The 17,197-nt window shown below is 60.2% G+C and overlaps 7 protein-coding genes across 7 annotated transcripts; 5 read left to right on the forward strand and 2 right to left on the reverse strand.

Moving 5' to 3' along the window:
• Positions 1-806: 806 nt before the first annotated feature.
• SPRG_02859 (hypothetical protein) lies at positions 807-1,324 on the forward strand (the record flags this gene model as incomplete). Its single annotated transcript, XM_012341446.1, has 2 exons — positions 807-813; positions 940-1,324. The coding sequence occupies 2 exons, from the start codon at positions 807-809 to the stop codon at positions 1,209-1,211; spliced, it is 279 nt and encodes a 92-aa protein (XP_012196836.1). The 3' UTR covers positions 1,212-1,324.
• On the reverse strand, positions 1,283-2,680 carry SPRG_02860 (hypothetical protein). Its single transcript, XM_012341447.1, has 8 exons — positions 2,590-2,680; positions 2,443-2,546; positions 2,273-2,396; positions 2,167-2,223; positions 1,921-2,116; positions 1,753-1,874; positions 1,513-1,706; positions 1,283-1,465 (listed from the first exon to the last, which is right to left on the reverse strand). The coding sequence occupies exons 1-8, from the start codon at positions 2,651-2,653 to the stop codon at positions 1,349-1,351; spliced, it is 978 nt and encodes a 325-aa protein (XP_012196837.1). The 5' UTR covers positions 2,654-2,680; the 3' UTR covers positions 1,283-1,348.
• A 174-nt stretch (positions 2,681-2,854) lies between these two features.
• SPRG_02861 (ATP synthase subunit) lies at positions 2,855-4,435 on the reverse strand. The gene is made up of 5 exons (XM_012341448.1): positions 4,246-4,435; positions 4,024-4,195; positions 3,774-3,970; positions 3,572-3,723; positions 2,855-3,524 (listed from the first exon to the last, which is right to left on the reverse strand). Exons 1-5 carry the CDS (start codon positions 4,379-4,381, stop codon positions 2,997-2,999), a joined length of 1,185 nt encoding a protein of 394 aa, XP_012196838.1. The 5' UTR covers positions 4,382-4,435; the 3' UTR covers positions 2,855-2,996.
• Positions 4,436-4,938: 503 nt separating this feature from the next.
• Positions 4,939-5,753, forward strand: SPRG_02862 (hypothetical protein; the record flags this gene model as incomplete). Its single annotated transcript, XM_012341449.1, has 2 exons — positions 4,939-5,292; positions 5,349-5,753. The coding sequence occupies 2 exons, from the start codon at positions 4,939-4,941 to the stop codon at positions 5,751-5,753; spliced, it is 759 nt and encodes a 252-aa protein (XP_012196839.1).
• Positions 5,754-6,318: 565 nt separating this feature from the next.
• On the forward strand, positions 6,319-11,200 carry SPRG_02863 (hypothetical protein; the record flags this gene model as incomplete). The annotated part of the gene is made up of 18 exons (XM_012341450.1): positions 6,319-6,806; positions 6,859-7,144; positions 7,194-7,463; positions 7,505-7,648; positions 7,709-8,452; positions 8,499-8,605; positions 8,659-8,787; positions 8,840-9,040; positions 9,093-9,359; positions 9,419-9,607; positions 9,659-9,793; positions 9,817-9,960; positions 10,009-10,287; positions 10,337-10,537; positions 10,583-10,808; positions 10,856-10,943; positions 10,992-11,102; positions 11,152-11,200. The coding sequence occupies exons 1-18, from the start codon at positions 6,357-6,359 to the stop codon at positions 11,198-11,200; spliced, it is 4,020 nt and encodes a 1,339-aa protein (XP_012196840.1). The 5' UTR covers positions 6,319-6,356.
• Positions 11,201-11,398: 198 nt separating this feature from the next.
• Positions 11,399-11,974, forward strand: SPRG_02864 (hypothetical protein). Its single transcript, XM_012341451.1, has 4 exons — positions 11,399-11,468; positions 11,518-11,588; positions 11,641-11,719; positions 11,761-11,974. The coding sequence occupies exons 1-4, from the start codon at positions 11,415-11,417 to the stop codon at positions 11,905-11,907; spliced, it is 351 nt and encodes a 116-aa protein (XP_012196841.1). The 5' UTR covers positions 11,399-11,414; the 3' UTR covers positions 11,908-11,974.
• Positions 11,975-12,818: 844 nt separating this feature from the next.
• On the forward strand, positions 12,819-17,174 carry SPRG_02865 (hypothetical protein). The gene is made up of 2 exons (XM_012341452.1): positions 12,819-14,649; positions 14,709-17,174. Exons 1-2 carry the CDS (start codon positions 12,832-12,834, stop codon positions 17,109-17,111), a joined length of 4,221 nt encoding a protein of 1,406 aa, XP_012196842.1. The 5' UTR covers positions 12,819-12,831; the 3' UTR covers positions 17,112-17,174.
• Positions 17,175-17,197: the final 23 nt, after the last annotated feature.

Genomic DNA, 17,197 nt, shown 5'->3' on the forward strand with positions numbered 1-17,197 from the left:
AGTAGCGCAACGAGCCGAGTCTGCTTGCATCAGGACATTGGGCACCATGGATTGAAAGCACAGCGGCAGAAACAGGTACTCGCTACCGCGCTGGCTTGATGGCATTCTCTCAGCTGCGCAAGCGACAAAACGTCCCGAGTGTTCGTGTCACTTGCACGCACTTGCACTGCGGCAAGCCGTGGAGCAGAGCTCCTGAACGCACGAAGGCAGCACCTTCAAAGCGTACACTATTTCATGCCGCTTTCGCATTTGCCACGTGCAGAATTTGGTGAAGCACGTGAAGAACGCAGGGTGAAGCCGCGCTTTGTCGCTTTCAGTGAGTAACTCAAGGCGGCGCGGGGTGCCACGCGGGTCTCTTCAGTCTCAGACGGCGTTTCTTGCCTGGTCGTCGTCACCTGCCATTGTAACAGCAGAAGACTTGAGCGATCGACTTGTCATTCGTCCACGAGGTCATATCAGATGCACTTCTCTTACTGCAGCATGTTCAAGTTGAGAAGAATAAAGAATGGGTGGCCCAGTACCTTGCTGCTGCAGCGCCAAGGGCATCGAACAATATCCTAGTTCGGCGCCATCGAGTCGCTCGGTCGAATCTAGGCGTCCCTTCGCCTTTAAAGATATGTTTTATTAATATTCCGGTTGATGGCAACCACATTCCGTACAAGAGGTCTTTCACTCGGGATTGGACAAATGGCATATTATTTTGCTGCAAAGACAGGGAATCTTCGGTCGCAATCTGATTGGTTAGAAAACAGGCGCGTCGAGATTCGACGTCGGTTTTTTCGATCGTTCGGAATAAAACGCGCAATATGGGAGGTATTTAAATTGGCGACTTGTCGAAATTCGAGAACGTTGCATTTTATTACACACATTGGTGCAGTGGAGAGTGTCGGTCGAAATTAAATGGTCGCCGGCGGTTTAAAATTCTATCCGAGGCTGCAGTTTGCATCTTCCCACGGTCCAGCACCATGATGAAGAAGCCGAGCAGCGCCAAGAGCCAAGCGCGCCCGAAGCGCGTCGAGCGCCTAGGCCACCTCTCGGCGCAGCGACGCGACGCAACCCCGAAGCGCACGCCGCTGCAGCTCGCGCCCTCGGCGCGCGCGGCGAACGCAACCTATTTATTGGCCAAGGGCCCCGATGGCACGCGTGGGTTTTACAGCCGCAGCCAAAAGCTGAGCATCCACGCCCACGAGTTTGTGCCCAACTCGCGCTAAGCCTCCTCGTCGTCCATCCACCTCGCTACATGTTACATATCGCTATCTCAACTTATTTGAATCTAATGAACGCCCAAACGGATCGGCCCTTCGTGGCCGCACGATGCATCATATTCCGTGTGGATACTATCTCGCGTCTACTCTGCGTCCGAGTGGTGGATCGTCGGCAGATCGCGCAGCGACTTGGTCGCGGATCCGCGCTTCTTGGGCTGCTGCTGGCTACTGTGCGGGCTCCACCCGATAAAGTAGATGACCTAGACGAGTCATGTCCGTGTGGCCAAGACGACGGCCATGGACGCACCTGGAAGGTCACAGGAATCGAGCCATCTTCGTTGCCGTACATGGTCTGGTAGATGGAGGCCGCGGCGAGGAGCGTGTCGCGCGACGGCGCGATCGCGGACGACGAGAACGGCGCGTTGTTCTCGGCCATGCCCTGGAGATGCTCCATCAACACAAACGCGTCCGGGTACTCGACCGTGATGTAGTCCGTGTCGACTAGGATTTGTCATCTAAGACACTCCGTCGTCCGTGCCCTGTGTACCTGTCGGCAGCGTAAAGCCCGCGCTTTGGAGCAAGTTGCCAGCATCGGCGACGTTGACGAACGGCGAAATGTGCGGAAGGATGCCGCCCTTGCGCTCTTGGTCGGCCAGAATGAACGAGCTCCTACGGCCAGCATCCGAGATGACGTATCCCACGAGCATGCGGATACCGAAGTTCGCAGAGACTGTCGCCACCGAGGACGGCGCCGAGGAAGACACCGTCCGGCTTGAGCGTCTCGAGCACCTGCGTAAACGTGCTCGGAAGGTCGTTGACCCAATGCAAGTTGCACGAGCTGATGACGAGGTCGAAGTGGTGCGGCGGGAATGGCAGAAACTCTTCGTCGCCGCAAATGTACTCGGTGGGCACTAGGAGACGCAGTGTCAGCGACCATAGTTTGCCAGGCTCGAGGACGTACGCTTGGCATTGCGCGCCACCTCCTCGGGCGTCTGAACGTCGCGCAGCAGCAAGTTCTCTACCATTAGCAGTGTCAAAGACTCCGTGATCCGTCCTATCTTGCGCACCGGCAAACTCAAACTGGAGCAGCTTCTTGATGCCACCGAGGCCGGCGTCGGGCGCGAGCGACTTGTAGATGTGGCCGCTGCCCGCGCCGAGGTCGAGAGCGAGCGGGAACTCGCGGTCAATGTCCTGCACACTTGGTTTGACGCGTCATCTCGTCCATGGACCAGCGTACCTCGAGGCGGTCCACGAGGCGCCGAGCAACCTCTTCGCGGAGGTACTCGTACTCGGTGCTGTTGGCGAGCTGAGCCGCATTGTTGCGCTGCTGCCGCTTCATCGCTAGGCGCCATCAGGAGGCGTGGGTCGACCATGCAGCATGTACCTCGGTTGAAGACTTGCATCGACATGCTCCGGCGCCCCATGGCGCTGCGGACGGCTTGCAGCATGGCTGGAAATCAAGAGGCGACGATGATTGGACCCGCACTAAGTGCGATTCGAACTTCACCCGGGCGCGCACCTTGGCCGCAGGAAGCCTGGCGACTTCATCACATTCTTCTTCTGTCCTCTCAGCTGGATGGAGCGAAGATTTCCAAGCACCCAACCGCTCGACTCATCGAGTTCCTATAACTCATTGCACACACATGCCATCCATACGCATGCCATCGCTCAAAGAGCTTTGTGATCCAGGCCCCGTTTAATTGTACTCAGCATATTCCTGCCTGCCATGGCTTATTAGCCTTCCTGCGCGGTCCGACTTGGCCACGGCGGGCATGACGGCGACGTTCGTGCTTAGTGGTGGCCAGGGCCCTTGGTGTTGAGGCGCCACGGCGCGTTCTCGCTGAAGATCGGGATAAAGTTGTGGATCGCGTCGCGCTGGTTCTGGATGATGCACTCGCATATCCAGACGAGGTTGCGCACTTCCTGCTCCTTCAACTTGACGTACGCGTAGAAGCACGCAAAGTGCATTTGGCTGCCGAACGCGAGCTCGCACATCATGACGTCGCGCTCGTAAAACGCGTCGTCGATCGACTTGTTGTCGACGCCTTCGCTCTGGTGGATCTCCCAAATCTTGCGGTAGACCGGGAACGGGTCGAGCACAATGCCGAGCGACCCTTCGTCCGACACCTCCGAGAGCGCCTCCGTGCCCGCGGGGTAGAGCTCGCCAATCGACGGGTAGAGCGGCTTGCGGTCCGAGATGCGCAGGCTCGGCTCGTTCAACGGTGTGCCAAACGAGTTGAGCGTGATGTTGATCGCAATGCGATCGGCGCGCGCACGGAGGATGACGCCCATCATGACGGCCGTCTCGCCACCGAGGTTCTAATTAATCGCATGAGCTGACAGACTCCAACGGCATGCGTGTCTACCATGCAAAACTCGTGAAAGTCTTCGAGCCAGAGCTTGAGCAACGAGTTCTTGATGATCTCCATCTGGACCTCCTCGAGGATGTTGCGGACTTCCGACGCTTCGCCAAGGCGGTCTTCGGCGTTCTCTTGGAGAAACTGCTGGAAGTACTTGCCTGGAGAGAAACGATGTAAAGTGCCATGGCGCCGGCAGTGGTTGACGTACCGATCGGCGTGTCGATGAGGACGCACTCGTACAAGTCGGCGTAGCCCTTCGAGTTGGCCTCGAACGTGCAGATGCTGCGCATGATCGAGTCGTCAAACTTGCCGAGCGGGTGCAACTGGCCAATGAGTTCGTTCACGTCACGGCCGTTCATCGTGCCCTTGAGAAGGAGCATCAAGTTGTCGATCATGTACTCGTATCTAGTTGCCATCGTGGGCTGCATGAAAGGTGCAGCAAGCGTCAATCGCCGTACGTGATGAAGTCGAGGAATTCGCCGAGCGGCTCCATGGCCTGCGCACGCAAGAAGACAAACTCGTCGACAAACTTCTTGGTCGTTGCCGTCTGGATGATCGACGGCGTGACCGTACCGCTGTTGTCCTGGAGGAACTGGTCGTAGTCGGTCTCTTGGAGGTTGAGCTTGATATCTACACGCAGCCTTCGCTTCAGCGGACGCGCTCTTCGAGGGCGCATGTACCTTCGAGCGTCTCACATTGCGTGAGGTGGTGGTAGTCGACGTCGTCGAGGAAGCCGCTGCGATAGCCGCGGATCAAGCCCTCCACGAAGCCGTGCTGAATGTTAAAGGTCGTGATGTCTCCGGTTGACTGCACCATGGCGAAAATGGGACTCCCTTCCGAGGTACCGCCGGCTTTAAACCCAATTTATTGTATTACCTTTGTATTTGTATGCTGGCAGCGTCGTTTTTGCGCCGCCCATGCGTCAAAATAGAACAGAAACGACTTGACCTTTAAGAACCGATATATTGCTATATCGCATCCTCCAATATAACATGACACTTAATATTAGACAACCTACATACTGTTAGAATCCATACGTTGCGAAGTCTACTTCAAGGGGCGGAGCCATCGAATGCCACAGGGCAGGCAAGCTAACCTCTGCAATCCCATACATTGCACCCAATACGCCAGAAGGTGGCAGTGCCGAAAATAAGCCGGCGTGTGTCGCGGAGGTCGATGGGCCTCAGGGCACCTCAAGGCATCTCGTCCCAGTGCACACGAGTGGCCCGACAAGTGGTGGGCGCAGCTGTAAGCTTTTTAGAGAAGAGGCGAGCGATCTTTCTTATATTCGGCATGTGCCGAAGCGAACGAAAGATTCACCGTGTCAAAAAGATCGCAACCAGTTTGAACCTGCGGTCCCGCCACGCGCCGAGATGGAGACGGCGCTCGACTGGGAGCACCGCTGCCAGCAGCAACAGGATGAAATACACTTGCTCAAGCAGCAGATCTCGCGCCTCGAGCAGCGATTGCACGGCGGCGATGAGAACGCGGTGGCGAATGGCCAAGACACCACGTCCGATGACGGCGGTGATAGTGAGAGCTTCTCGACGCGGCTAGAGCACGAGCGCCAGCTACTGGAACGGGCGAGCGCGCTCGTGACGCGGCAAAAGGTCGACTTGAAGGCCCAGGCGCACAAGCTCAAGCACGAAAAGGAGGCGTGGCGGCTCGAGCATGCCCGGGGCCGAAGCGCCGCTGTCGTCAGCGAGATGAAGCGCGTCCTTGACACGGTACGCATGCGCTTGGCCTACTCGAATCAGCAAAGCCAGATCGCTTTGGGAAGTAGAGCGTGCAATCGCTGAACCGCAACATGCGTCAGCTGCGGGCGACCGAAGAGCGCATCCTTGCACGGCGCCGCCACATGCACGCCCGCCCAGCGTCGTCCGAGCTGTCCGACGACGCGAGCAGCATCTCGAGTGCTATTCCTTCGCTCGCGCATTCTCGTAGCTCGCTTTGCGACGACATTTGTAGCGAGAGTAGCGATGCCGTCTCGTCGCTGTGCGAGTCGGACGCGCCTTCGCTGCTCGACGAGCTCTATCGGCTTCATAGCGACATCGCCCAGAACGAGTGCCCGAGCTTCCCGCCAGTGCATAAGGACTGGCATTTGCCACCGATGGCCGAGACGAGGCACCTCCACGACCCTTACGTAGGCTTGACCGACCCACTGCACCGGCGACCACCACGGTACTAGAGTGTTTTCTCTCTCTTGCTCGGCAGACGCTGAGTGTGCGTACAGTGCAATGCGACCGTTTGCGCCCACGGATCGACGGCAAATGAACGAGCAGTGGCAGTGCGCTTCGATCTACGACAAGCAGATTACGAGCTGGGCCATCGGGCGTCACAAGGTGCAAGTTGCCGCGCAGCAGCACGCCACGTACGTCGATCATCGTTGTTTCGCATGGCCAGCCGCTCACCCACGCCAATAGGTGGCTTAACTCGCTATGCCAAGAACTCGAAGCCTACTCGAGTGTGCGGTCGCAGCCGCGAAGAGGCATGCTCGAGGAGCTGTAGCTGCATAGAGCCACCACGCCTATACAAATACAACAAGCTGCTTGGCCACGCCTAGCATGCAGCGCGAGCCTTGTCGATGGATGGAGACAGCCTACGCACGAGGCTCGCCTCGAGGTGGCCATGCGATTGTCGTCGTCGTCGTCGTTGAGGCTCGCCGGCATGCCGAGGACTACTGGCATATTGGGCAAAGATACCGCGTGGTGGTGGCGATGTCATCCGGACGCCATCCGGATTCGAGTGTGAACCGGCAATCTGGTGCCACTGTGCAGACACTACGCCGACGATGGCCGAGCGCGAGGACGAGAACGCGTACGAGAAGCTGTCGCGCGAGGTGCACCAGGCGCAGACGACGGGCGCGATCCACCCCGACTGGCTCGAGAACCCATGCGGCTTCCTCCTCAAGCCCGACTTCAAGCGCAAGATGCAGCACATGGGCGCCGGCGGTAAGAAGCTCCAGACGAGTATCCGCGGCCTGCGGCTGCATTTGCCCGGGAGCTCGTACCGCAGCCGGTGGTTCGTCCTCGATGGCATGATGCTGCGCTACTTTCGCTCCAAGAACGATGAGCAAGAGCTCGGTGCGATCCACCTCACGAGCGTCAATGCGGTCTTGCCGTCGAGCATGGCCGACGCGCCCGACCACGCTCTCGACCTCGTGTGCGCCGACCGCATCTACACGGTCGCCGCCGCGACGCGCGAAGACATGGTGCGCTGGGCCACGGTGCTCACGCTCGTGGTACGTTCCACCTACCTTCTCGGACACTTTGGCAGGATGGAAAACGATGTAGCTGCGCGGCGAGTACCAGCCCAAGCTCATGCAACGGCGCGAGTCGGCCGTCATTCGCGGCAGCTCGGTGATACCGCCGCACAATGGCCGGGGCAGCGCCGTCATGCGCCAGGCGTCCCAGGTACTCGCGGCAGCGCCGACCTTCCAGCCGACGCTCACGCCGTTCGACGAAGAGCCCGAGGACAAGGAGCGGGAGATGGACGCCAAGCTGCGCGCGATGAGTGTGCGCGAGAAGATCATCACTGTCACCTTCGACACCCCGGGCCCACTGCACCTCTTGCTCCAGAGTACTACGCCACCGCCATGTCTGCCCTCCAAGCTCATCATCCCATGTAGGCACGATGGAGGACACGATCATGGTGCGGGGGTTCCAGGAGCCGGCCGAGGGCGGCGTCGGCCTCGCCGAAGCCACGGGCATCATCATGCTGGGCGACATCCTCGTTGCGATCCAGGACCATACGTTCTCGACTTTGCCGTTTACGACCGCGATCGAAGAGATCCAGCGCGCGGCCCGACCCCTTACACTCCGCTTCTCCCGCCTCGAAGCCGCGCCGATCAAGCAAGCGTCGCGCCTCGCGCAGGGCTGGGTGCTCGCCAAAGAGCCCGGTAGGACGACGTGAGGAAGGTTGTTGGCTCACGCACGGTAGCGACGAACCGCGTGCGCATCCGGCTCTTGCAGCTCCAAGGCTCCAAGCTGCATCTCTTCAAGTCGGGCCTGCACATTGGTCGGCAAGATCGACCGGTGCTGACGCTTTCGCTCGACGACGTGACCGACCTCCGTCCGCTCCACGGTGCGTTGCATGTTGTGTTTTTTGTTTCAACGTATCAATCGATGATCTCGCCATCATCAGACAAACGGTCGAGTGTCACATGCGTCCAAGGCTTCCCCAAAACGTTTGGCTTGACGCTCGAGGCCGGCCACTTTATGTTTACGTGCTACGTCCTGTCGCTCGACGAACTCAAAACGTGGGTCGACGTGCTCAAAAACGCCATTGTGTTTGAGAAACCGCGCGCGATCGGGAGCACGATTCCCGTGCACCCAATGATGGTGATTGAAAAGGCGGCCGACACGACGACGGTCGCGTCGACGCTGCTCGCTAGTGACGCGCTCAAGTGGGGCGAGCTCACGCACGTCTTTGAAGGGCGGCACCTCGTGCTCCGTAGTGGCGGCAAGCTCCAGATCTTCCTCGATGCCTCACAGACGGTGCTGCTCGGGACGCTGCGCTGTGACGCGATCGTCGCGCTCACGCCGTCCGAGCTGGCGCTGGGCGGCGACGAAGCCGCGTACCAGCTCGAGATTGGCGTCGTGATTGCCTCCAACAATGTGCATTGGCGCCGAACGTACACGCTTCGGTTCGAGTCCATCCACGTGCTCATGAAGTGGGCGCGGTACCTGGAGCGGGAAGTGCGCCACAGCGCGGGGCGCGAACTCGACGTCACGCTGCTTGAAACCAGCGTGGAGAGCTTGCTCTTGACGTCGTCCGGGCCGCGCGTCGCCCGGTACGAGCCCCAAGACGAGTACGTGCGCTGGGTCGCGTCGAGCCGCGGCTGCCGCCACTTTGGCCAGCTACGCATTGAAGGCCCGATGGCCCAAGGTATGTCAATCTCGCGTTCGAGTCGAGTGTGGACGGCGATGGTTAGGCTGGTTCTACGTCAAGAAGCCCGGTGCAGTCGGTGCAGATGCCTACCATCCCCGCTTTGTGGTGCTAAAGGACCATTACTTGCTCCTGCACAAGTACGAGACAACGGTATAGTTTTTGATCAGAGACCAAGTGGTGCACCGAGTCCTAATGCTGCGTAGAGCGCTGACGTCTTTGCGGGTCGCGTCGACTTGGCCGAGATCCGCACGGTGCGCGTCGTCAAGGGCGACTCGATGGAAGCCTTCGACTTTTCGATTCAGCTCAAAACGTCGTCCAACCTCGTCTTTACGGTAACAGACAGTATTGTCCATCCTCATGTCGAATCTTGAACGATCGCACTAGCTCGCAGCTCTGACGCAAGCCCAAAGAGACGCGTGGTTCATGCTGCTGCTCTGGGCATCCGACTACTACTTCCAAGAGACGCCGCTGACGTCGCTGCTGCCGCCGCCCAAGCTCGTCTCGTCCACGTCGTCGGCCGAGCACGTGACGAACCGGCTCAGCATCGAAGTCGTTCAGAACACGGCGCTCGCGACCACGAGTCGGGTGCGCAGCTCGCTACGGTGCTTCTTGTCTTCTGATTTCGGAAGCTGACTAGGCGTCGCTGTGGGCCGTTGAAAGCATTGCGCAGATCCGCGGCTGGCTCACACTCGCCGACCAGCGCGTCTACGCGGCGATCCTCAACGGTGTGCTCAGCTACTATGAAGTGGAGGACGATCTCGACAACGAGTGGGGTGACGCGCTGGACGCGATCGAGCTCTCGCGCGTCACGTCCGTCTCGAGTGACGGCGACGCGCGCTTCGCCGTCGAGCTCTCGCTGGGCAATGGCACGGACGTAACGGTGCACCTCGAGGCCATGAACGCGGTCTGGGCAAAAAGTGGATGCTCGCCATGTGCTCGTGCAGCCGTCTCGTGCTGCTCCAGGACGAGGCAAAGCTGTTTAGCGCGGCGCCGAAAGAAGGGTATCTCTGGAAGCTCGACCGGCTCTACCAAGTGCATCGGAAGCGGTTCTTCTGCCTCCAGAACCACGAGCTCGTGGTCTCGACAGCGCCAAATGGTCGCGTCCTCAACGTCATTGCGCTGGACGCGGTCGCGGGCATCTTCCTCTCCAAGGTACCTAGTCCTTTTCTTAAAAACGCCAAGATGAGAAAGCCATTTGTGCAGATTGCAGGCGACAAGGACTACTTCCAGATGCACTTGCACTGCGTCCACGACGCGGAGCCAGACCCGACGTTGACGGTGACAGCGCTCGTCGAGTCGGACGAGGACATGGACTCGGCCTCGTTCCAGACGATCTCCGTCTCCTCTTTGACGAAGCCGAGATGCGCGAGTGGGCGCTCGCCGTGTACCACTGCTGCACGAACGCCATGATCAACCATGCGGGCGCCAACCTGCAGCTGCCATCGACCATCGAAACGTTCCCGCAGGCGCTCATGAAGACGACGGCGTTCCTTGACGCGACCACGGTACCATCGTCTTCGTCACCAACAACCACTACATAGAGGCGTGTATAGGACGAGAGTGACGAGCAGCCGTCGAACGCGGGCTGGCTCTTCTACCGGTCCGGCGTCAACGAGCGCTACCGCCGGCGCTACTTTGTCTTGCGCGGATTTGAACTCTCGATCTACAAGCACGACTTGGGCGCCGACGAAATTGCGATTCGGTATGGCGTTGTCGACGTCCGGTCGGTCGTCGACGTGCAGTTTGTGAGCCGCAACTGCCCCGAGAACGCGATCGAGCTCGCGTTCAGCACGAAAACGCTGACGTTGATCCCGCCTTCGGACGCGGCCGCGGTACGACGCACGCCGCAGGAAACGGGTCGGACCTCCGTGCTGATTGTAGGTGGCGTGGCGCAGCGCCTTTCTTACCGTGAAGCGGTCGGTCGTGACCAACCACGACGCGACAAGCGGCGTCCTCATCAGCCGCAGCAGCACGTTTGCGCTGCAAAAAGAAAACGAAGAGTTGCTGCGGACGCAGATTGAGACGCTCGTGAGCTTCGCCGCCAACCTCCTCGCGTACGACGGGTCGAAATGGGTTGCCAACGTACGTCGTGTCGCTCTCTTCGTGTCTCTCTGGAAGTTGCTTTAGTACTATGTGATGACGGCGGCGCGTCTCCTGGTCTTTTCGCTGGCGGTCCACTTGTACGACGAAGACCCGGACTTGCTCTCGACGTTGGAGACCAAGCACATTGTGCAAGTGCGGTCGCTGACGATGGACGAAGAAGCCGAGCGCAGTGGGTCGAACTCGGCTTGCGCGTTTTTGATCCAGCTCTCGACCGTGCCCGACCCGCTCGTGCTGAAATGCGAGACCTTTGGTACGAAAGGTGTGGATGGTCGTCAAGTTCGATATGGGCGTATGTAGATCACTGCTTGCAATGGATGCGCATGCTTTGCCACAGCAACGGCAAGCTCGAGCTGAAGCGCAACGCTGCGACAGGCGTCTGGGGAAGGTACCACACTCTATCACGTTCGTATCAAGTTTGTATCAAGTGACGTAGTGTGAACCGGATCGCGTCCTTGTCGCGCCACAATAGCTTCTTGGCCGCGGGTCCGCCCCGCTTCTCGGAGGCGTCGTCGGGCCGTCTCTCCCGGCAAGAAGCCATGCGGAGGTACATGGAGGCAACCCGATCGGAGACGCATGGTATATGTGGCGCGTAGGCGGACGTCGGAGCTGCTCCAGAGCCGCCAGAGCATGACGGCCAAGTAAGCAGGAAGGAATGCGTCGCGATATGCGGCGACTATGCGTGTGCTTGCATCGCCGATAGCGTAGCCATGAATGAATATGCCATCGGCTTTGGGCGAGGAATGATGCTTCGGGTGGGCAAGATACATTTTCAAGTGCGCGCACTTGACGTTCGCACCGCACCGGATTGGCTAGAAATCGAGCGCGGATGCTGATTGGCTGGCGAAAACGAAAGAGCATGGCCAGCAGCGAGCTTGCGACGCTCCGGCGGCTCTACGCGGCCCTCGAGCAGGTAGGTGGACGACGCGGAGCATGGAGATCGATGGCTCAAGCTGGCGCAGGACCACGTGGAGCTCGCCCGGCGCTACGCCATGACCAAGGCCCGGATCGCTGTGGCGCAGGCCGAGAAGGCGTAGGCCACGTCCTCGCGTTGCGACCTCGACGACCACGACGCACTTATGTAGGCTGCTCGTCGATGAGCTCTGCCGGTACCCCGCGAGCGACTTTGACTCGGACTCGGACGACGGCGATGACAACGACGAGGTACCTAGGCCGAACGATGGCGATCGCTCATGCACGAGTAGCCCCACGCACCCTTGACAACGCCCAAGCCGGAGCCCCACGCTGCCTCGAGCACAGCCCATGCAGTGCCAGGAAAGCCCACGCAAGAGGTAGCCCAACATGTCGCGTCCGAGGTCAAGCCCGAGCCGTTGCCAGAGGCCAATACCTAATATCTATGGATGCAATGCAACGAGCTTGCTCCCAGTACGGCTCTGGCGCTGCCAGCTCCAGTTTCCAAAGCTCAGTTATGTCTAGCTGGAGCAATGACCTTTTCGTTCTCGCGTGCAGCGGTGGAGTCGTGTTCCGAAGCACCCCTCGTCGTACACACAAGCGTGACGGACCGACCGTCGCGGAGGAGCTCGCCTTGGGCTGGTACCACACGTATAGACTCACAGCGGTGGACTGGAGACCGAGAAATCCCTTACGCCCTCCCGCGCCGGCTGGTATTAATCTATGGCTGGTCTGCAACGATGGCAAAAGGTCATGGCGCTGCCAAGTACCCGGCGTGGCGACCCAACGTCAACTGCCATCATGACAAGGAACGGCGGCGTGTGCACTCGCTCGTGATTGAATAATCGACGTCCCAGCCTTGTTGCTGGAGGAACACCACAATGTCGATTGAAAGCTCTGCTTCTCTATCTTGATAGCAGCAGCAGTGAGGCACTGCATGCAGCCCACGCGAGCCACGGACACGCTACGCTCATCCTGTCTACGCTGTCTCGAGACGTCATGGGTGCACCTTCTGGTCGCGTCGACGGAAACCTCCTTGCATCAACTTCAACAATCCTCGCGGCTGCCTCATGCCATGGCCGCGGCCTCGTCGTTGCAGTCGTAGCATGCGCTAGCTTGCTCTTGGCATGCATGACGTTCATCGCCCACGTCTTCTTTGCCATCCTCCTCCTCGTCCTCCTCCTCATGAGCATCTTCCTCGCCATCCTCGTGGTCGTCGTCACGAGCTCCGAGGCGACGCGTGGCGCAAGCAGTGTCTTTAACGAGGGGCGATGGGTTATTGTCCGGATAACGCAGCGGGATAAAAGAACGTGTCCGGATACGATAGCCCGGTCCAGTCAACTGCGTATTTGTGGAAGTGCAGGATGACGGTGACGTGGACTGGGCGGTCCATCACGCAGCTGTCGCTCCACCGCCGGCGCGCCAACCCCGGCGGCTTGGGCTATGGCCTCGAGCACATCCCGTTCCTGCTGCTCCATGCGTACAACCTCTACTGGTGCTTCCAGACGGCCGGCGATCCGTACCGCATTGCCTTGGCCGAGCTCGAGGAGCAAGGCTTCAACATGGACCGCATCTTGAACCCGCCCTCGGACGACGACCTCGCGGGCCTCGCTGCCTCGGCATTGCTCCAGGCCGGCGCCGGCGATGCGCCCAAGAACCCGACCGACGACAAGAGCATTCCGCCGCTCCCGAACCCGTTCTTGCCGGCAATCATCCCGCTTCTCTTTTGCGTGACCGTTGTCTGCTTGCACATCCTCATGCGCCTCCTCCAGATCTGGTCGACGCGCGTCTTGACCTTTATCAAGTACAACAGCGTGGCCAACTTGACGGACGCGACCTTTGTCAAGGTCGTGCCCCGCGCGTACCGCGGGAAGAGCGTCATGGTCGAGCTCGAGCAGCATACGCTCTCGAACGGCGAGAAGAGCGCGCCGTTCTTTATGTTTCAGAAGCGCAAGTACGTCGGCGAGGTCAACAAGGACGACGGCTCGGTGTGCTTTCGCAAGCTCAAGGCGCCGGTCACGAACGCGGTCGAGTCGTACGTCAAAGCCAAGGGTGTCGACGCGGGTGCGCAGTACACGCGCGCCTTGGACCTCTACGGGCACAACGAGTTTAGCATTCCGCAGCCGACGTTTGTCAAGATGTTCCAGGAGCAGCTCGTGGAGCCGCTCACTGTCTTCCAGATCTTCTCGGTCTGCCTCTACATGCTCGACGAGTACTGGCAGTACTCGCTCTTCACGCTCGTCATGATCCTCATGTTTGAAGGCGTCACGGTCTTTAGCCGCCTCAAGAACCTCCAGACGCTCCGGGGCATGGGCAACGTCGCCCGGGACATTTACGTCTTCCGCTCGGGCAAGTGGAGCACCGTGAGCTCGTCGGCGATCGTGCCGGGTGACATCATCTCGGTCAAGCGCATCGTCGAAGGCGACTCGACGGTCCCGTGCGACTGTCTCCTCCTCCAGGGCAACGCGGTCGCGAACGAAGCGACGCTGACGGGCGAGAGCGTGCCGCAGATGAAGGAAGCGATCGGGCTCAAGGCCAACGCCGACGACCTCGCCGCGCCGCTCGACATGAAGTCGGGCCACAAGGTGCACATTCTCTTTGGCGGGACCACGATCATGCAGCACGACGCGGGCTCTTCGGTCACGGCCATCCCGGCCACGCCCGACAAGGGCTGCCTCGCGTACGTGCTGCGTACGGGCTTTAGCGCGTCGCAGGGCAAGCTCGTGCGCATGATTGAGTTCTCGTCGGGCAAGGTCACGGGCTCGACGTGGGACGCGGTGGGCCTCGCGGTGCTCTTGCTCTTCTTTGCGATCCTCTCGTCGGGCTACGTGCTGCGCGAAGGCATTGCACGCAAGGGCCGTGTGACGTTTGAGCTCGTGCTGCGCTGCGTTCTCATCATCACGTCGGTCGTGCCCGCCGAGCTCCCGATGCAGACCGCGATGGCGGTCAACACGGCGCTCCTGGCGCTCGTCCGGCTCTCGATCTTTTGCACCGAGCCGTTCCGCATCTCGCTCGCGGGCAAGGTGGATATTTGCCTCTTTGACAAGACGGGCACGATCACGACCGACCAGCTCACGGCCGTCGGTGTCGTCTCGTACGACGAGAATGTGCCCATGACGGCCGCGATCCAGCCGCACCAACCCATGCTGCAGTCGCACCTCAACGCGTGCCTCGTCCTCGCGGTATTTTTCCATCGATATATGGATCATCGACAGGAGGAAATCTCATGGATCGGGGGTAGGGGTGTCACTCGCTCGTCGAGATTGACGGCAAGATGATTGGCGACCCGGTCGAAGAAGCTTCGCTGCGTGCGATCGACTTTACGTACGACGTCAAGAGCAAGACGTGTGCGCCCAACGCGACGAGCGCCGAGCGCGCAGAGTTGAAGGGCGCGCGCGTCCAGATTCTGCACCGCAACCACTTTGCCTCGAAACTCCAGCGCATGAGCGTGGTGGCGCGCTGCCAGTTTGGCGGCCACTCGCGGCTTCGCGTGCTCGTCAAGGGCAGTCCGGAAGCGATCGCCAAGCTCTCGACCAATGTCCCCGACTGGTTTTGGCCCACGTACCAAGACATGGCCCGCCGTGGCATGCGTGTGCTTGCGCTGGCCTACAAGGACTGCGAGAAAGGGCTCTCGGAGGCCGACGTCGGCCACAAGACTCGCGAGTGGGCCGAGAGCAACCTCCACTTTGCCGGCTTTGCCGCTTACCAGTGCCTCGTGCGCCGCGACTCGGCGGAGATCCTCCAACAGCTCAAGGACAGCTCGCACGCGGTCGGCATGATCACGGGCGATGCGACCTTGACGGCGGTCCACGTGGCCAAGGAAGTCGGCATCCTCACGCGCCCGGCGCTCCTCCTCTCGGGTGGCGACGTGACGTTTGAGTGGAAGTCGGCCGACGACGACAAGGCGGTCGCGGCCTACTCCAAGAACGCGATTGTCCACTTGAGCAAGACCTACGATCTGTGCATGGACGGCGCGGCCTTGTCGCGGGCCGACGACGTCGACGGCGGTGTGTGGAACCACCTCGAGCTCATCCGCGTGTACGCGCGCATGACGCCCGAGCTCAAGGAGCGCGTGCTCACGTCGCTCAAGACGTGCGGTCACTTTACGCTCATGTGCGGTGACGGCGCCAACGACGTCGGTGCGCTCAAGCAGGCGCACGTCGGTGTTGCCTTGCTCTCTGGCTTTGGCTCGGCCAACGCCGACAAGAGCATCACGGGCGCCGACGCGTTGAAGAAGAGCAAGAAGGTCGTCGAGGTCGAGACGCTGTCGCGCGAAGGGCTTTTGAAGCTGCACGCGTCCGTGCTCAAGAAGAAGCTGGTCGCGCTCCAGATTGCACACGAGAACGTGACGGAGAAGTCGGGCTTGATCGACCTCCTCCTCGCCGACCAGGCGGCGAAAGAAGCGGCCAAGCCCAAGAAGATTCTCAACCCGTTTGGCCCAATGACGCCCGAGCAGCGCAAGGAGCTCCAGAAGAAGCAACAAGAGGAGATTGAAGCCGACGTCGCCGAACGCGAGGCGCGCGGCGAGTCGTTTGCGCGCTTCAAGGCGCTGGCGGCGTTCGCCAAGCGCCAGAAGGACCAAGCCGCCGCGTTCCAGGCGCAGCAAAAGGGCGGCAACGGCGGCTTTGCCAACTGGACCAACAACCAGGTCATGACGCAGTACATGGACGACTTTGAGGACGGCGAGCTGCCCATGGTCAAGCTCGGTGACGCATCGATCGCGTCGCCGTTCACGTCGCGCGCGCCGTCGATCAAGGGCTGCGTCGACATCATCCGCCAAGGCCGGTGCGCGCTCGTGACAACGGTCCAAATGTACCAGATTTTGGCCATCAACTGCCTCATCTCGTCGTATTCGCTCTCGGTGCTGTACCTCGACAAGGTCAAGTACGCCAACTCGCAGATGATCGCGCTCGGCATGATGTCGACGATCGCGTCGGTGACTCTGTCGCGGGCGACGCCGCTGCCGGAGCTTTCGCCCGTGCGTCCGATCTCGTCGATCTTCCACCCGGCGCTCTTCTCGTCGCTCATCGGGCAGTTTGCCTTGCATCTGGCCGTCATGGTCTACTCGACCAACCTCGCAAAGGAGTACACGCCGGTCGACGACACGCGTCACTTGACCGACATCAAGCCGCTCGTGTTTGAACCCAACGTCATGAGCACGGTCATCTTCCTCGTCAACGGCGTCCAGACGATCAGCGTCTGCGCCGTCAACTACAAGGGCCGTCCGTTCATGAAGAGCATGACGGACAACCCGGGTCTGCTCTACTCGCTCGGCATCTCGCTCGTCGGCGTCTTCCTCCTCTGCACGGAAGCCATGCCGCTCTTCAACAAGGTGCTGGAGATTGTGCCGATGCCCGACCCGCGCTTTGCGCAGATCCTCACGGGCATTCTGACGCTCGATGTGGTCGGCGCCTTCGTGTGGGACCAGCTCTGCCTCCTCCTCTTCGCACCGCACATCTTTATGGCGTCGCTCAAGGCCATCAACAAGTCGGACATTCGCCAACTGCTCAAGATGCTCGTGATTGCGCTCGGTGTCATCTACGTGGTCGCCAACATTGACTATGACGAGATTGAGCGCCAGCAAAAGCTCATGGAAGCGACGAACGCGCAAGGCACCGAGTTTGTCGAGGCCATTAGCAGCTAAGAAGGGCTATGCGACATGGCCCGTCGATGCCGATAAGACTACATTTGAGATTAGACACATGGATCTGGCTTTTTGTTCATCTCGTG

This window comes from Saprolegnia parasitica (assembly GCF_000151545.1).
Source record: "Saprolegnia parasitica CBS 223.65 unplaced genomic scaffold supercont2.7, whole genome shotgun sequence".
Classification (NCBI taxonomy): Eukaryota; Oomycota; class Saprolegniomycetes; order Saprolegniales; family Saprolegniaceae; genus Saprolegnia; species Saprolegnia parasitica.

Bases quoted from the DNA above. Each gene is read 5' to 3' on its own strand.
- SPRG_02861 (XM_012341448.1), bottom strand. From the start codon at position 4,381: ATGGTGCAGTCAACCGGAGACATCACGACCTTTAACATTCAGCACGGC. The intron at 4,196-4,245 runs GTACATGCGCCC...GGCTGCGTGTAG, and splicing joins GCAATGTGAGACGCTCGAAG to ATATCAAGCTCAACCTCCAA. The intron at 3,971-4,023 runs GTACGGCGATTG...GATGGCAACTAG, and splicing joins GAATTCCTCGACTTCATCAC to ATACGAGTACATGATCGACA.
- SPRG_02864 (XM_012341451.1), top strand. From the start codon at position 11,415: ATGGCCAGCAGCGAGCTTGCGACGCTCCGGCGGCTCTACGCGGCCCTC. The intron at 11,469-11,517 runs GTAGGTGGACGA...AAGCTGGCGCAG, and splicing joins TCTACGCGGCCCTCGAGCAG to GACCACGTGGAGCTCGCCCG. The intron at 11,720-11,760 runs GTACCTAGGCCG...ATGCACGAGTAG, and splicing joins ACGGCGATGACAACGACGAG to CCCCACGCACCCTTGACAAC.
- SPRG_02860 (XM_012341447.1), bottom strand. From the start codon at position 2,653: ATGCTGCAAGCCGTCCGCAGCGCCATGGGGCGCCGGAGCATGTCGATG. The intron at 2,547-2,589 runs GTACATGCTGCA...GATGGCGCCTAG, and splicing joins GATGCAAGTCTTCAACCGAG to CGATGAAGCGGCAGCAGCGC. The intron at 1,875-1,920 runs GTATCCGCATGC...TGCTGGCCGTAG, and splicing joins GACAGTCTCTGCGAACTTCG to GAGCTCGTTCATTCTGGCCG.
- SPRG_02865 (XM_012341452.1), top strand. From the start codon at position 12,832: ATGACGGTGACGTGGACTGGGCGGTCCATCACGCAGCTGTCGCTCCAC. The intron at 14,650-14,708 runs GTATTTTTCCAT...GATCGGGGGTAG, and splicing joins ACGCGTGCCTCGTCCTCGCG to GGGTGTCACTCGCTCGTCGA.